The 18,761-nt window shown below is 42.6% G+C and overlaps 1 protein-coding gene across 3 annotated transcripts in view; it reads left to right on the top strand.

Annotated features, from left to right (window-relative positions):
- The window catches only part of ISA3 (isoamylase 3), a 264,204-nt gene that overhangs the window by 64,019 nt on the left and 181,424 nt on the right, over positions 1 to 18,761 (top strand). For all 3 annotated transcript variants that reach the window (XM_087662417.1, XM_087662418.1, XM_087662419.1), the window contains 2 exons: positions 13,509 to 13,742; positions 13,853 to 13,957. In XM_087662417.1, coding sequence (XP_087518543.1) covers positions 13,509 to 13,742; positions 13,853 to 13,957 — 339 coding nt within the window. The remainder of the gene's footprint in view (positions 1 to 13,508; positions 13,743 to 13,852; positions 13,958 to 18,761) is intronic.

Here is an 18,761-nt window from a genome sequence, read left to right on the forward strand (position 1 = left end):
TCATAATCTGTGCCATATTTTTGAGTATAGCCTTTTACACCCAGCCTAGCCTTATACCTGCTAATCGAACCATTTGCATTATGCTTGATTTTGTAAACCCACTTACAACCAATAGCTTTCTTGCCCTTAGATAAGGGTACCAAATCCCGAGTTTTATTGGCTTCTAATGCGACCATCTCCTCATCCATTGCTGCATCCTAATGAGCATGACGAAGTGCATCCTCAAAACAAGTGGGCTCAATATCCTCAACTATCTTCATCATATAAGCATAATGCTGAGCTGCATAACCTTTAAAACCAAATCTTTTAACAGGACCACTGGATTTACTTAGTGGAGCCTTTATATTACTATATGCTCTCTATACACTTGGTGTCTTGACTAAAGGGATACCAAACTCATCATTCAAACTCTCTGAATCACTAGAATCTCCATCAAATCTCAAATGACTAGTAGATGTATCATTTACCATCCAACAGTTTCTTTTTTCCTTTATCTTTACGTGTAAATCCACATGAAGATGTGAGGCTACTCTTTAGTTTCCTAGACCAAGGGCTAATTGTAGGTGTAGTACTAGATGACATTTCTGGTTTACTAAGGCTACGTGATTCTTACTTTTCTTTCTATAGATAGCGATCATGATCATTATCATCATCTAGTACATCACTAGTATATGCATATCAATTGGTCATCTCATAAAAAATAACATCATTGCTTACTCTGAACTCACGAGTGATAGGGTTATAACAATGATACTCTTCTTGCTCCAAAGAGTATCCAATAAAAATACATTTTTTAGTCTTTGGATCAAGCTTCTTCCACAACTTATCTGACACATGAATATATGCAATACAACGGAACACTTTCAAGTGTGACACATTGAGCTTTTTACCTTTAAAATATTCTTCGGGGATCATTCTATGAACTGCAGCTGTGGGAGTTCTGTTCATAATATAGACAATAGTATGAACAACTTCAGACAAAAAATATTTTGGCATATTCTTTTCAACCATCAATGCCCGTGCAACTTCTATACTATGCCTATTTTTTCTTTCTGCAACCCCATTTTGCTGTGGATTATATTTGCAAGTAAACTGTCCCTTTATCCCATGAGGCCTCAAAAAGCCACTAAACTCAATAGAGAGGTATTCTCCCCTTCCATGTGATCTCAAGTGCTTAACTTTTAAGCCTGTTACTATTTCAACAGCTGCCATGAAAGATTTGAAGTGCTCAAATACATCACTCTTTTCCTTTATGAAATATAATCATAGCTTCCTTGAACAATCATCAATAAACGTTACAAAGTATTTGCTGCCGCCAATAGATACATTTTGTGTAGACCCCCAAACATCTATATACACAACATCAAGTATATTTCTGCTCATATCTCTGTAATGTGAAAATGGTTGTCTTGCTTACTTACGAAACTGACATGCTTAACGCACTTTATGAAATTTTGCAACTCTAAAAGTAGGTAACCCTATGATAATCAATCCTTTGGATTGCATTAATTTCAGCCTTTGCACATTTGCATGTCCAATACGCTTATGTCATATTTCAATGTTTACAACCACTCCTTTTCGTTTAGCATACATAGCAGTATCATTGCAGAAATTCTAGCATCTAAAGTGAATATGTGGCCAACTCTACTTCCTTTTGTAACCAACCTGTATTTATTATTTAAGTCTTCTACAAAATAACCATTTGCATTAAATCGAAATCTGTAACCCTTGCTCTACCATTTGGCCAACAAACACTAAATTCTTTGTGATTGATAGCACATGTATTACATTTGACAGACGCTTTGTTTGGCCATCATGTAAGGATAAGGGAACCTTTCCAATGTGTGAAATTGGGTGGCACTTAGATTTTGTAAGTCTTGCATCTCTCGAAACCATTCAACACGACTGGTCATATGATTAGATGTACATGAATCGACATACCATATATCTGTAAAGAAAATACCCTAACACAAAAGCATAAACAGAAACAGGGACTGATAAAAGAACACTGTTAGGGTAATTGAGAGACAATGAACACAGTTCATAAATGAAATGATATGACTACTAATAATACGATGCTCATGCAACAAACACACTATGCAGTGAATGAATACTATACCTCGAACTCCTGTATCTCTAGGATCAGGGTAGGGGTAATGAGCTGGAGAGTGTGTCGTACTCCAAACGGATCCGGAATTGTAGCAAGGCAGCCTCCGGATGTTGAACACTAGCAAACGCAGCAGTGAGAAGGTGGATCTGATGCAGACAGCAGTGAGGAGAGAGAAGGACTAAAAATGCAGGCAGTAGGTGAGAGATGTTAGCGATGTCTGTCAGATCCTGGCCGTACCAGTTGGACTGGTCGGACTGACCAGTCGGCAGTCTGACTGTACTGTATCAATCGGCTGCCGACTTGCATATTTTGGGCGTTTTCTAGCTGGCTATTTATAGCCGATGTTCTGCACTGTTTTCCTCACTTCTGATCACAGGTGTCAGGCTGGAGATTCGTGCAGATTACATCTCTGTTTGCAGATTTCAGGCTGGAGATCATGCAGATTGTAGCGGACTTTGAGGTGAACAGCAGGTTGCATCGTCGAGGTGGAGATACGCAGTCCCGCGCACTGCGTCTGTGTACATATCTGCATATCTTTGTATACAGCACACTTTATACAGCAGATCTTCATCTTCCACTGTCTCTTTCTCTCTCCTCTCTGGGTTCTCTCTCTCTCATTCTTGGTCCCACACTTCGCATTGCTGCACTCTGACATGGTATCAGAGCAGTGAAGAAGGGCTGACTGAGTGAAGAACCAACCTGAAGAGGAGATTCCATCGCGACACAAGGCTGTGTTTCCAGCGTTCGAGGGCGAGCGGGAGGGCTGCGCCTCGGAACAAGGCTGAAGCGAGCGTGGGCGCGCGGGAAAGGAGTCGAGTTGGTGGATTTGTTTCTGTTTACTGTTGTTTAAAGAGGAGGAAGGCTGAGTTTTCAGCTTTCAAGTGCAGGTTTTGCTTTTTCATCGCCTCTGATGGGTGAAGAAGGTACGGGACGCGAAAGAAAGAGCCCTAGCAGGCTGCGTTTTCACAGTCAAAGGGGGTTGCTTTTGCGTTTGTGAAGGCATTACCGGTGAAGATGTCTACAGAGATTGACTTGGAGTTCCAGACGATCATGGACCGGAAGGTGCCTATCTTACCGGCTCTTCCCGCACATCAAAAGCTCGATGGTGACTTACCGCATCTGGCGCGTGATGATGTTGGCCATCCTTGAGTCCTACGATTTGGCGGAGCTTGTACAGGAGGAGATCGACCGGCCCTCGGTGAGAGATGAGTCCAAACTCTCTTCCGATGCTCGTGCGGAGTTGGCCAAGGCATAGTCTCACTGGGACAAACTAAATGCCCGGATTCGTTCTTTTCTTTTTTTGTCTTGTACTACAGCCGTAATAGCCCACATCGAGCACTTGACAGTGGCTCGGGAGATATGGCTAGAGCTTGACCAGATGTATAACCGGATGACCCTTATGAAGCGGGTTTCTTTGGAGGTGCAGATGCGGACCTTGTTCGTAAACAAGTCTTCTTCGTTGCGGGAGCACATCAACAAGCTTAGACAGCTTCAAATGCAGGTTCAGAATGTAGGGAAGCCGTTTTCCTCCGAAGACATGGCGATCACACTCTTGTGCTAGTTGCCGCCACGATTCGGTACTTTTTACTCTGCCCTTATTGCTTCGGGGCGTGAGTTTACTCTTCGATGGGAGTAGTTGGTTCCTATGGTCTTGGACCAATAGAAACAATTGAAGGGACATCATGCTTCCAAGTCTGAAGCCTTGACAGGTCAAGTCTCTTAGAAGAAGGAGAAGGACCAAAAGAAGAAGAAGGAGGACAACAAGTCAAAGAAGGACAAGGACAAAGAATCCACATGCCATATTTGTGGTAAGACCGGCAATTGGAAGAAGGATTGCCCCGACAAAGACAAGAAGGACACCAACAAGAAGGACACGAAGGATTCTGGAGCAGTGGCTGCACCCTCATCAGCTGCGTTTCTTCATCTAGTAGTCATTGAGGACTCTACACCGAAGGCTTCTGATGCTGCGATGACAGCTCCCCAGGCTCGAGAGTGGATCGTTGACAGTGGTGCCTCCCGGCACATGACTCCTTCATCAGTTGGTGTTGCCCAGTTGCGACCTTCGCGTGGGCAGATTCTCATCGGAGATAGCTCTTCGGTGTCTATTGCAGGATGGGGTGAGATGCAGCTTATTCCAGATGGACGTGGTGGTACCCATACCTCAGAGGTCTTGCATATGCCAGGTTTGGGGTATCATCTACTTTCGGTCCATAAGATTTGTTCACTTGGACTTTTGGTGGAGTTTGAAAGTGATTCGGTGCGAGTCCTTGATCGTGGGTCAAGGAAGGTTCTCTCATCAGGATATGAGGAGAACGGCATCTATAAATTGACGTCTTCTACTGCTCTCCCTACTCTTCTTCTTACCTCTCAGACACAATCAGAGCTATGGCATGCTCGGTTTGGTCACCTTAACTATGATTATCTTCGGAGGGCGTCACGTGGACAGCTTGTTCGAGGGTTGCCGGACATAGTGGTGAGCCAACAGCCATGCGTCTCCTGCATTCGTGGGAAGCAGCATAGGGATGCGATTCCCAACAAAGCTTCGCGGCGGTTTACTTCACCGATGGAGCTTGTATCTACGGATCTTTGTGGCCCGATGAGGAACGAGTCCTTGAGAGGAAGCTCGTACTTCATGTTGATCGTAGATGACTAAAGCTGGATGACTTGGGCCTATTTCTTGGCGTTGAAGTCGGAGGCTTTCTCCCACTTCAAGGATTGGCTTCTCTTTGAGGAGAACCGATCGGGCCGGCGGTTGAAGACCTTGCGCTCCAACAAGGGTGGTGAATTTGTTTCTAATGAGTTTTCTCGTTTTTGTGCAGATAAAGATATTCACCAGGAGTTTGCTAACACCAACACTCCTCAAGAAAATGGCATTCTTGAACGGAAGAACCGAAGTGTGATCAAGATGGTGCGCACCATGATGGAGCACCGGCAGACACCTCAGTTTCTGTGGGCCGAGGCTGTGGCTACTGCAGTCCATATCCTTAACCGATCCCCCACTTCGGCTGTTGATGGGATGACACCTTTTGAGGCTTACTTTGGGACTAAGCCCGATGTTTCTTATTTTAGGGTTTTTGGGTGTGATGCTTATGTTCACATTCCCAAGGCTCATCGTGATAAATTTGAAGCAGCTTCCCGAAGACATGTATTTGTTGGCTACAGCTCTCAGATCCAAGGCTATCATTTGTATGATCCCGTCAAGCGGGATGTGTACACCAGTCGAGATGTTCAATAGTCGTCTTGATATGCACACTCTTGATGACAAGATAGGAAAGCTCAACTCTTGAGCAGATATATTGATTTTTGTGGGCTATTCTTCTGAAGTGAAAGCCTATCATTTATTCGATCCTCTGATGAATAAGGTGATCTTTAGGAGGGATGTCTTCTTTGATAAGAGGGACATCATGCAGTCCTCTCCCATTGGACTCTTCGTCCTTCCCTCCGCTTATATCATTTGAGATCGTGCCTACTAAGTTGGGTTTATTGTCCACCCCCTGACCTTCATGCAAATACTTCAGCTCTTAGGTCTTCTTTGCGAGACCCGTTACCTCGCTTGTACTGGCAAACCATGCAGGATTTCGGGATCTCACTTTGGGCCCTAAAAGGTTTTCTTGGCTTGCTCCTTATGCTTCATATGCATCGATGTTTATAGTTGATTACATTGCATATTCTGAGACGTACAGTTGGCAGGAGGCTCTCTAGGACCCTCTATGATGTGAGGCTATGGAAAAGAAACTGAACAATATTGATTCAAATGAGACTCGGACCTTGGTGGATTGTCCTAAAGTCATTGATACAAAGTGAATCTTTAGGACCAAGCTAAAGGCTGATTGTACTTTAGACAAATACAAGGCTGACTGTAGTGCAAGGTTTTAGGCAAAAGCACGGCATTGACTATGAAGATACCTTTGCACCTACTGCTTCGTTGACATCATTTTGTATGTTGGTTGTACTCATTGCTCACCACAGTTGGCCGATCTATTAGATGGATATCAAAAGTGTATTTTTGAATGGTTAGTTAGAGGAGGAAGTCTATGTGGAGCAATCTCTTGGCTTTTCTTCCGCTGATCGGATTGACAAGGTATTTCGCTTGGGAAAAGCACTTTATGGGTTGAAGCAAGTGCCAAGGTCTTGATACCATAGGATGGACATGTTCTTATGGACTTACGGATACCATTGTATCCCCTATTATCCAAATCTATACAATCGCACCACTAGCGCGGGGGTCATCCATATCTTGCTATATGTTGATGATATACTATTCACTGGCTCAGATTCTACAGCTCTTGTAAAAATTAAGGCATAGCTTTGTGCTACCTTTGAGATGACAGACTTAGGATTGTTGTTTTATTTATTGGGGATAGAGATTGTTAGATCCGAGAGAGATCTTTCTGTCATTGCAGAAGTACATCCTACAGCTGATGGAACAATATTGCAATGAGTAGATACGGCTGGTGGCCACATGTCTATATTCCATTGTCTATTTGCACAAGGATACGCCGTTTCCACCTTTTAATGCTCATACCTATCGATTTGTTGTAGGGAAATTACTTTGGTTGATTCATGTTAGGCCAGATCTTGCATTCTCAGTTAGTTTACTTAGTTAGTATTTTAATGCACCTAGAATGTCTCATTGAACTGCTTGTCTTCGTGTGTTACAATATTTAAGGTGTACCTATCATTTTGGACTCACTTATGGATATGGTTTATGCTTGCAGGGGTACATTGATTTTGATTGAGCGGGAGACCCTGACACTTAGCGTTCTCAGGGAGGCTATCTCTACATCTTGGGCACGGCTTTCATCTCTTGGGCCAGCGGTAAGGAGGAGATGATGGCGGCTTCAACTACCGAGGCAGAGTATCAGGCTCTCTTCAATGGCACTACAGAGGCCATCTATTTGAGGAACTTATTGGTTGCACTTCATTTCCCTTGCGAGTCACTTACAATTGTCTAGTACGATAACCAGAGTGCCATTGCCCTTGTGGACAATCTTTTCATCTCCCCTCGAACATGGCACGTGTCAGTTCATTACCATTTTACCAAAGAGCAGGTTGAACTAGGTACTGTTCACTTGGAGTTTGTGTCATCAAGCAATAATTCTGCAGATATTTTAACCAAGGTGGTTAACCGGCCAATTCTATAACATCTACTACCACGGATCGGCTTGGATACACCCTCCTTTAGTTCTTTAGATTGAGGGGGAGAGGGTGCTTTCCTCTTACTTCTTCTTTCAGTTTGAGGGGGACGGTTTTCTTCTCTTGATAGTGACAGTGATAATGTTTACAACTTTACTTTTTAGATAATAATTTCTTATGTATTGTAGTATGATGAACATTTGTAACTTTATCCGCACTGTCAGGATCACATGATTATAAAAGGATGCTTGTGGATAAGTGAAGAATTTTTCTGTGAGGACATTGTCTAAGTGGTACCACTGCATCGCATTTTGCATGAGCATGAATATTTACATTTCCCTTTGCATTTATCCATGGATTGGCATTGTGTTTATGTAAACATGCATTTGTGCGCATTTATCACTTTTCGATCACCCTTGGAGTGGTCGACTTTGGATTCACCATAATCGTGACATTGCACATGGCAGTCTCTGAAGGGTTTTTTTTTCTATGCTTGTGTGCTGGCTTTGCTTATATTGCTTGTTTATCCGTTTTGCCTCCCTCTCCACATATTCTCCATATGATTGACACACGCATATACACTTTGGTATCCCTAGATACTTATCCTAGTAGTATGTGGGATTATTTTGCTTGTTTGAAGTTAGTAGGGCTATCCATCCTTTTTTTTTTAATGATTCGGAGCACAATGACTCAATAGGACGAAAACTAATTCAAAACCCTCACTTAATGCTAAATCTTTTAAAAACAATCACACCAATAAGCCTTTAAAAAAAAGATAAAAAAGTTCATTGCTAATTTTATCAGCCTTTCCAGGACTTGTTAGGCCCTTGGGCAGCCGACAAGCACCCTTGGTCCGATGCTTTGGTCTCTCTGAGGTGATCACTTGGGCTCCCGTGGTAAGATAACCATCGCTTCTATAGTCTTGGTAGGTCACTGGGTAGTCGACCTCAACCCTTTGCCCAATGCCCTGGCTGCTCTGGGGTGGGATGCCTTGGGGTAAAATAAAATATACATCAATGGCTTATTTCTTATGGCTCTGTTTTGGGCTTGAGTGGGGGTGTTGAGCTAAAAAAACTGCCCCAAAGCATGCTTATTTAAAAAGAAATGTGATCCTAGAGAGTTATTGTGTTCCACATGCAAAATCCTAATTTGGGTGTCCCAAACTTCTTATAAATACGCATGCAGCCCACTACTCTCCCGCAATCTAGTTTCACAGGTTTCAGGAGCCAGAACTTTGCTGCCCACACCCCGTTCGCGGAGGATATTGTGGTGAGAGCTTGCATCAGTCGCCTACTATCATCCGGTGCCAGATTTCAGCCTTCTGATGCGATTGCTGCTATTGCCAAGCGTGTGGAGTTGTTGCCTATTGTTGGGAGTTGTCGCCTATTGTTGGGAGCTGTTGCTCGTTGCTAGATGCTAGCGCCACATGTCTGCTGTCGCCAAGATTTTCTCTCTCCTTAGGATGCTGCATTTGCAGTTTTTAGTTTCTATCTGACATTCTCTCACCTTTGACCTTTGCGTTTGGATCTAATAGCTGTCGCCCAGTTTTTCTCCCCTTAGGTACCTGCGTTTTTAGCCTTTCTCTCTCTTGCACTGCCGTTTGCATTAGATCCAGCCTTCTTTGGTTACGTTTGTTGGTGTTCGACACTCGGAGGCTGCCTTTGCTGCGATTCGGGATCTGTTTAGAGTATGACACTCTACAACTCATAACCTCTGCCTTGATCCCAGAGATATAAGAGTTCGAGGTTCAATATTCATTGCATAGTGTGTTTGCTGCATGAGCACTGTATATTCATTATTCATTCACTTTATTATTAATTGTTTACTGTCTTTTAAGTTACCCTAACCCTAACCCTAACTGTGGTTTGAGTTTATTAGTCTATACTTTGTCATACGATTGGTTTAATGATTTTTTGCGTCTAGAGCATTTCTTCACAACCCACACACCTATAACCTCCCCAGACATGTGGCATGCATATGCTATCTCATTATACTAGATACATGGGCAGCCCTTGTTGCCCTAACCACCAAAGGACAATCACACGTCATCTACCTTTTTTAGCACAGCGAGGGCTCATGATGCCATCAATAGACTCTAGAATGGCCAGGCCTAGGACCATGATGGACTAATAGTAGAGCACCTATCACATGGACTAGTAGCAAAGCACCTATCACATGCTAGAGATATCCTGGCACCCCTTCCAGAATGGCTAGGCCCAGGATTATGATGGACTCTAGAATGGCCGACCCAATCCCACATCATCTATCCTTTTTTAGCACAATGAGGGCTCGCGATGCCCTTGTTGCCTCGACCACCAAAGGACAATTCCATATCATCTACTTTTTTAAGCACAGCGAGGGTTTGTGATGCCATCGATAGACTCCGGAATGGTTGGGCCTAGGACCATAATGGACTAGTAGTAGAGCACCTATTGCATGCTAGAGATATCCTAGCACCCCTTCTAGGTCACCTATTCAACAAGGCCCTGTGTGAAGGCTTCCTTACTAGTTTGTAAGCTAATTCTATAGTACCAATCTTGAAAGTTGGAGACCCTTGTTTCCTATAAACTATAGGACGGTCATGGTTGGCCACGTACTAGCTAAGCTTTATGGATTGATGCTAGAGCATGAGCTAAGAAAATGGGTAGTGAAGCACCAACATTGGGCATGTGGATAGACATGGTTTATGAGGGGCTACTCTACTCTTAATCATGTCATCACACTCCAAGCCATCATCGAGGAGAGCAGAGCATAAGGGAGGTGTGTATATTGTAGCTTTGTGGATTTTCACAAGGCCTTTGTCATGGTACCATGTGCCAAGCTAATGCAGAGACTATAGGAGCTGGAGGTCTTGATGGATAAACATTGGTTTAGGAGGGGCTACTCCACGCTTAATCATGTCCTCACACTCTGAACCATCATCGAGGAGAGTAGGGCACAAGGGAGGCAGGTATATTGCAGCTTTGTGGATTTTCATAAGGCCTTTGAGAGTGTACCATATGCTAGGCTAATGTAGAGACTACAAGAGCTGGAGGTCTTGATGTGGAGATAAGATGGGGGATACTAGCATTGTATGCATCTGTTACAAGACAAGTACGAGTACTAGGAGGGTTGTTGGAGGAGGTCAATAAGACCATTGGGATGAAATAGGGATTCCCTCTCTCACCTACTCTATTCGGCCTCTATATTGATGAGACATTAGACTACATTTATGGACTTGGAGGGGAGGGAGATGGCTTGAGGGGGCATTGATAGTAGATACCCATATTACTGTATGTCGATGACATAGTCCTCATCTCCAATACATCAAAGGGACTGCAGTGGCATCTAGATGCATTACAGGCCTTTTGTCAGGATAGGGGTCTCACAATGAACCTTGGGAAAACCAAGGTTATGGTGTTTAATACTTTCTCCCAGTGGATTCAGCAATTAATACCCCATTCCATATATGGAGAGGAGATAGTGGAGGTGGTCCAGAGATATATTTACATGGGGATTACATTTTGAGGGCTGAGATTTACTTTGAGGAGAGTAGCAGAGGATAGATTGACATGAGGCTATGCGGCTCTCGGGTTGATGGAGAGCTAGTGTGGATGCATACAGTTTTAGGAGCCTTGGACAAAGCTCTGGCTCTTTGATACTTTGGTCACACCATCACTTCTGTATGGGTCCCCCATATGGGGATTGAGCCTCCACCATATGAGGAGAGCCACACAAGATGAGCTACTATTGACGGGGCAGGAGATATATGAGGAATGGGAGCAAATGGAGAGACTCCTAGTACTGATGATTTCACGGATGATTTGGAGTAAGCCCTTTGTACCGCCTGAGATTATCAGAGCACAGATGGGAGCGCCACCCATAGTGGCAGAGGCCATCTTCTAGACAGTGGCCTTCCTGCATAGACTCTAGACCTTGTTGGGATAGAGATACTCCTAGATCGCACTAGAGTCATCTAGATAGCTAGTATTATAGGGGGATATTGAGTGCTTGTATGCTGGGATAGAGACATGGCTACAGATACATGGATTACACATAGATCACCTCCCACCACTACAATATAGCTTGGATTGCCCCCGCTTGGAGCTCAGTCGAGAGGAGCTGAACCGCATCATTAGGATGGACATTATCTAGATACACACATTCAAGACATGGGTGACACTTATTGAGGATCTAGGGATGAAGATGGCTTTCTACTAGAGCATCTTCTACAAATATCCCCAGATGGCTTTGTTGTTTGCTTGAGATACATGGAAGCACACTTGTCTCATGGTGTCTGCTATGCCCTTGGACAGCTCCGTACATCCTCACACTAGCTTCAAATCGAGATAGGTAGATACAACACAGACTCCCTCCCCAAGGGATAGGATTTGCTAGCTTTGTTAGCTCGAGCAGCCAGAGACAGAGGAGCACTACTTATGTAGATGCCTAGTGTACAATGAGATTCGAGGGTGCTTTCATTGCTTGTTTAGAGAGGCATTTGGGCCCCTATCCAGGGTTATGGACTTGCTAGATCAGAGATGTATTGGGTTATTCTTGTTGGAGCTACATCGCCCCAGAGAGCACCTCTTATGGACCCAGCAATAGAGACATGGAGCCACACATCAGCATACACTCATGGAGTTCTACAGAGCATCGATTACTCCCTCCATCACAGAGCCTTCATCGTTCCAATCGATGACCCCACCATGGGAGACCACCTTAGACACAGCCGTGGAGAGATTTAGAGTCTGCTGCCCAACCTCAGCTGGTCCATGCCCTCACATGAGGCATCATCTGCTGCAGATACAAAGGATACTACACTGTCACTGGGAGACCCTACCTCGCTGCGTCTGCCTCTCTATGCTAGATAGATCCATGAAAGATATTGAGATGAGAGTGCTTCTTGAGCAGTTCCACATTATATGTGGCTTAGATGTCATTTTGTACTCATTAGCTATGTATTGTGTACTGTTTACTTTCCATTTAGATAGTCAAAGCATTAGATGACAACTATTTTGGGACATGGAAAATTCCTTGACTTTCATATGTAACACTTTGCCATTTGGTCTCATAGACCAATTTGGCACCACCACCACACACGGCCCCCCCAACAACAACAAAACACCCCAATTAGTGTGGAGGAGATAATTTCAAGAACACAAACATAATGAAAAAAGGCACGAATCAAAAAATGTCCTTAGCTATGGCCTAAGGCTTATATTATAGCTTAAAAAAAAACCCCTTGTTCAGGCTGTAGACTGCTCCACGGAGTGTTAGTCATCTTGGTCTTTGATGTGATCGAGATGAAGTGTGGAGATGACAATCAGTTTGTCAATGCATCATGGCTGCTGCGATGATGATTAGCCTCGACGATGCTTTCAAGTCGACGGTGGTCATGATGATGGCTATGGGCTGATGGAAGAGATGATTAAATATATTGTATGTAAGATAATTTACTAAGGTTAATTTACCTTTTAAAATCCCCCCCACCACAACTGTGCATTCATACATGGAGGGTGGTGGAGATATTATAGCTTTTCATTAGTCTTTGAGCTATGCACACACATCTCTAAACCATGCCTTTGGGTTCTTGAGCTTGTTGATAGGCCATGTGATAACCATCCTCATGTTGCATCTCTCTAATTTATATATATCCTTTCTAAAATCATTAGACATTGCCTCTATTGAAGTAAGACCTTCCCATTTCCTTTTTTCTATGTTTTTGTGTCATGGTTTTAGTCACCCATGACCCAAAGGGGGGTTGTTAGCACTTGCTGACTGCTCTGATGTGAGACCAAATGTTCATTGTAGGCTTTAAGCTTATTAACTCAACTCACAGAAAAGTGCCTATGCACAAGGAGAAATGTTATTGTGCATGAAGAGAAGGGGTCAAAAGATGACAGTTGCAGAAATTGATTAAAGGAGGTGTTGGCCACAATAGCAAGGGAGCCAATGAAGGGGGTAAGAAGGCCAGGGGATGGTGGGTACACCTATAGCTAGGGGATTAGTGCAGTAGTAGTGGAGGGTGGGATACGGCAGCTAGAGGGTGGCTAAGCAGGCAGAGTGGGAACAGGCAGACACACCAAGTGAGTTAGGCTAGGGAGCTCTATGGCAACAAGTTTGGCATTGAGGAGGTCAGCAGTTACAGATGATGACATGTGGTAGCAGCAAGACTACCAAATTTTTATTTGAGCTTACATATGGCTTTCTATGAATTAAAAACATGAAAGTTTTCTAATTCTTACACTAAAGATCAAAACTACTTCTCTTGTTCAACCAGGATCTGCCACTAAAGGGTGTTCTGTATGGTTACCGTGTTGATGGACCTCAAGGTTGGGAGCAGGGTCACCGATTTGACAAAAGTTTGATATTGTTAGATCCATATGCGAAACTTGTTGATGGACGCCGTTTTTTTGGGGATAAAAGCCAAAAAGCATGTGGATTTTTGGGGACTTATGATATGACTTTGCAGTTTGATTGGAAAGATGATGATAATAGGGTGCGAATACCTGAGGTATGCTATTTGAATATTGAGGTATGCTATTTGAATTTTGAGATCTGATTTGTTTTTTAAGTTCAAGGTTGGATTTGACCATTTGATAAATTTTTTCTTCTCTGGTATAGAAAGACCTGATTATTTATGAGATGAATGTTAGAGCATTCACAGCAGATGAATCATCGGGAATTCATCCTCATCTGCAGGGGACATATCTAGGGGTTGTTGAGAAGGTGATGTTTCTACTTTTGCTTTTGTTTTCATCTTATCTTGCAGTTAGTATTAAAAGGATGTTATGAAAAGTGATGTGATGTATTTAGGTTGATTACTCTTGCTTGTGATTTAGCCCTGCTTTGCTCAAATTTGGAAACTCTTTTTTGGAGGGGGAGGGTTTGGGGGAAGGAAAAGCACCAGAAGCATAGAGGATGGGTATGTGGTGCAATGTGTTAGGGATGATTTAAAAATCATATATGCCTTGTGGATAGGCATATTGAGAATAAGATCAAAGATAGGATTGAGACAACTACTCTCATGTAACATATTGTGGGCTTCCTTGATGTCAATGATAATCCCCAACCCTTGGAAAGATGGAGAATATGGTCCTTGTAGAAGGCCATCTTTGTGGCAAGTGGTGCTTTTGGAGAAATCCTTGTCCTCTTCATGTCTATCCAGGTGTTGTTGATCTGGATTACACATCTCAACTGTGTGTGGCTGAACCACATGGTAGGTGTGCCTAAATAGAACTACAATGCTGGTATTGCAGATCTGAGGGAATGAGAAGACACAATATAGGAGTCCTCTTGGCTGGGAGAATTTTGGCAAAGAGAGGAATAACATCAATCCATTGTCCTAGATGTATCCACTGCATGGAAGCACATCTTCTTTGGATTTGATTTGACATACAAGATATTTTGTGAATCTGGATGTATGGAAGAGATCATGCACTCTTGACTGATATTTCATTGTTTCTTGCTTGGGCAAAATTATCTCCCAGATAGGTTGAGTGCAATAATAGAATTTTTGCAGGTTCCCAAATTGGCACATATTCTTATTTTCACGGACATGTGCAACAATCCTTGCATGATTGTTCTAATGTTCAGTAGATAGATCAATCTAAACTTAGATGTATTTTATCAATGCTTGTAGTCTTCTTGTGTCAAAAATGCTATTATACTTTTTGGACGAATGCTTTGCAAGTTGCAATAAGTTTTCACCTCTTTTGAAGTTCTCACTAATAATATTAAGTGTGGCAGCCCAACTTTTTGCAATTAGCCTAGTATTATTTGAAGTCAAATTGAGTATACACCTTGTCACAGTGCTGCAGATGGTGAGGGTGATGGACACTGAGTCCATTGTGTAATAGTGCATGCATTGGGAAAATATATACCGTATAGTGTATTGATACTCAGCAACTCAAAATAAAATGGGGGTTGCTTTGGAATATGTACAGAGAGCTCAGTCACATGCGGTGTATGATAACAACATAATGATCATCTCCTGTTTGTAAGCCCTGCATTGGGTCAATAGGAGACTTTGAGAGTTGTGTTCATTGTTGGAGCTATATTTGATGTCCCCCTCCATAGCAGAGGAGTTTTTGAAAACTCTTACAGCCTTTTTTTAAGCAAGTGCTCATGAGATGACAGTTTAGACAGGACTTTCTTGAGCTATGGGATCTTCTAATTGTGGGCCTACTCATGGCATTCTAGGAGATTTTGGATAATGGCATTAGGTTGTGAGACTATCTGAGGGGACTGATTCACCTCATAATGGAGGTATTTTGAAGATCGCATAATGGAGGTTGATCGCCTTGATAGGAATTGCATATAAGATCTTTGCAAAGGCGATTGCTCTAAAATTGTCTTTTCTTCCTTGATAATGGGCATTATCCATCCTACTCATGAGTTATACATGATCTTGTTTAGGAGGAGCAAGATCTTAGGACATTCTCTTGGCTTTTTTAGAATCCACAGCTCTTGCTTATTACATTGTGCTACTTGACTTTGAGAATGTGTATTATAGGGTAGTCTGGGAGTGAGGACACTATACTAGGGATATAGGATTTCTTGAGTTGTGGATCAGAGAGTGAAGATATGCTAGGGTTTGCATAGTGAAAACACAGAATGTACCAACACGTAACACAATAAACGAAAACCTTAAACGTTACTAATCTGGGTCTCCTTGGTGACTTATAGTGGTTCCTGCATAACAAAAGCAACAACGTAGACAAAGTCAGATACACACAAAAATGGATTGTACGAACTTGACACTAGGCTTGATTGTGAAGAGTTTGAACTTTTGGCTGTGTCTTGAGTGGATAGTCTTTCCTCAGTTGAGAGGTGATTAGTGACCTTAGGAGAGTGCTCCAATTGAGATGTATCTTGTGAAGGAGTATGAGACGAAGAAGAGCTTGGCCACTATGAGTGATCCCTAAAGGAAAAGTTAGTAGATGGAGTGTCATCCTCCAAATCAAGACTATAATGCCTCCTTAGGGCCTCCGTTGAATGAGTAGCTAGAGAAAGCATTAGAGCATCCGAAAATGGAGTTGTTTGAGCCATTGTGAATCAGATACGTGTCATTCTTGTATCTCCCACAAAACCAAGCTCTCGACGAAAGCCACAAGATACTCTTTAAAAGAGCACCGACTTTGATACCATGTGAATTCATGCTAGGGTTTGGATAGAGAAAACATAGGATGTATGAACATGGTTGAAACAAAATAACTCAGAAGGTAATGCAATAAGTGCAAACCCTAAACACAAAGCACAAAACGCAAAATGCAAAATGCAAAAATGCAAACACAAACAAAGAAGAAAGAGAGCTATAAAGTGAATGAATCAATGCTGTAAATGAATGAGAGAGAGTATAGAATGCTTAGGGGCAAAGTTGTCCAACAGTTGGTGGCTCTTGTGGAAGCGGGCTGAAGAAGGTGTTGATGTGTGTTGTCCATTGGAGACGGATCCTTAGTGTAGTAACTGGCAGTCAAAGCAGAGGATGATGAAGAAAAGTGCTGAAAACACAAAAAATGCCTGCTCTAGATGCAAACACAAATTAGGATGATGCCAGAAATGAAAGGGCAGTAGATTGGGAATTAGAATGCAGCAGTCTTTGGGGCTGGAACTGGTAAACATAGCAACATAACCACCTGAGGATGATGGCAGATGACCATTGACAACAGTGGGAGGTTAGCTGACAGGTGTAGACCTCATAGCAGCAATTGTTGGGGGTTGGACAGTTAGTGGAAGAGGGTGATAGCGGAAACTTGTAAGACAAGTATAGCTTGAATGGTGGGCAGCCTATCTATTTACAGATGTGAAAGGATCCTCCCAAATTAGGTTTTTTCTTATGGGACATAGAAACTCTCTATGACCGTGTATTGTTAATGAAACTATGTCTTGTTTCTTGCAGGGAAGGGTATGATGTTATACTTAGATAGGTCTATAACTATCCAAGGGATCATGTTGCCTATCTTGGAGTTTGGTAAGCTATTGGATGTGGAGTTTTCAAACGACAAGGTAGTGTACTTGGACGGAGAAGAAGTGAACTTTAGGACATTTGTAGTAGGAATTTAGACCCTTTGTGGAGCCTTAGAAGTTCTCATTAATTGGCACAAACCCTTTGTTTTGGGGTGTGTGACATCCAAGAGCTGGATTGGAGACCTCATCAAGGCCTCACTCATAGTTCTTAATTGTGTGTGAACACACTTAGGACTATCGGGACAGTTTTTGCCCTCTTTGGGAGGTCTTTTTCCCTTGCCCTTGTATATATGCATATTTACTTTTAGGGCATGCTTAGTCTCGTAAATCTTCTCTATTGATACCTCTCAATATACTTTTGAGTTGTGCTCTCTCAAGCTTCTTCTTCTTCTTCAAGTTGTGTGCATGTATTCTTCCCTAAATCTAATATTGGTATTAGAGCAGGCTTTGATCTCTTGGGCAAAGTTGTCAATACCCTTCGCTTGATTTTCTTAGATTGGCATGAGATTTGATAAGCGTTGTCAGATTTTTGATTTGAGTTTTGTTTCAATCTCCATTTGCACTGCTGCCTACCATAGGGATAGCATTATGAAATTTATTTTATAATCCGAATAGTCGCCATAGGTGGTCTTGGCCATACTCTTATTTTAAGGCTAGTAGTATGCAAGACCATATCCTTATTTGATAGTTTAAAAAAAAAGGTCTAAGAAACCTAAAATTATTATTAAATTCCTTACAATGGGGATAGTTGACAAAAAGGTTGGAGATTTTCATACATGATAAGGTGGGAACTATAGTAAAAGCGTGTAATTCTAGACAATGGGACACTATTTAATTTATCAAAAGAATTGAGTAGCGAGATTTCAAATTGGCCTTACTGTGACCAAGGAATCCAGAAAGGACTGTTTCTCAGAGGTCTACAACCAGAAGTTTGCAAGTTCGTGGAATTGAGAAGGCCAGTCAATCTGCAAGCTGCAGTGGAAGGTGTAAGATTGTATGACGAAGTTGAAGCAAGGCTGTCAATGACTCCAGGAAGAGGAGTCTTACCTCCTCCTATGCCAGGAATGGTATACCCACCAAATACAGTCCCAGGGAGAGTTCCCTACCCCTATCCCTAGATGCAAACAGTGCCGCAATATAATGCACCTAATCCACTGTGGTCACCACAGACGACAGTGCCTCAAATGATGGTTCAACCACAACAACAGTGGCCTCAAACAGTTCATCCAATGGCGACTCAACAACAGTGGAACCCTACCAACTGGAATCAACAATTCCAAGTCTTAGCAGGAGCTTTGAATTACGTCCGAAAATTGATGAAAACTTTTATCCATGCCTAGATGACGGGCATGTATGAGCAGTTTGCATTCCCCTAAGGCCAACTGCTAGGGCTTAATTTGAGCTGGTTTTATTTTGCCTACAATGCCTGACCAACATCTAGGTAGGAAGGTCCTGTATGGAAGGTTCCCTCCTATGGCAACATGGAATGAGGATTCTAGTAAAAAAATATTATTGTGTAGTTGGTCCTACGATGAAGAAGAAATCTATACGTATATGATGCAGT

Source organism: Lygodium microphyllum, chromosome 22 (genome assembly GCF_053477565.2).
Source record: "Lygodium microphyllum isolate KBCC chromosome 22, Lygodium_microphyllum_v1.1.10, whole genome shotgun sequence".
In the NCBI taxonomy this organism is placed as follows: domain Eukaryota; kingdom Viridiplantae; phylum Streptophyta; class Polypodiopsida; order Schizaeales; family Lygodiaceae; genus Lygodium; species Lygodium microphyllum.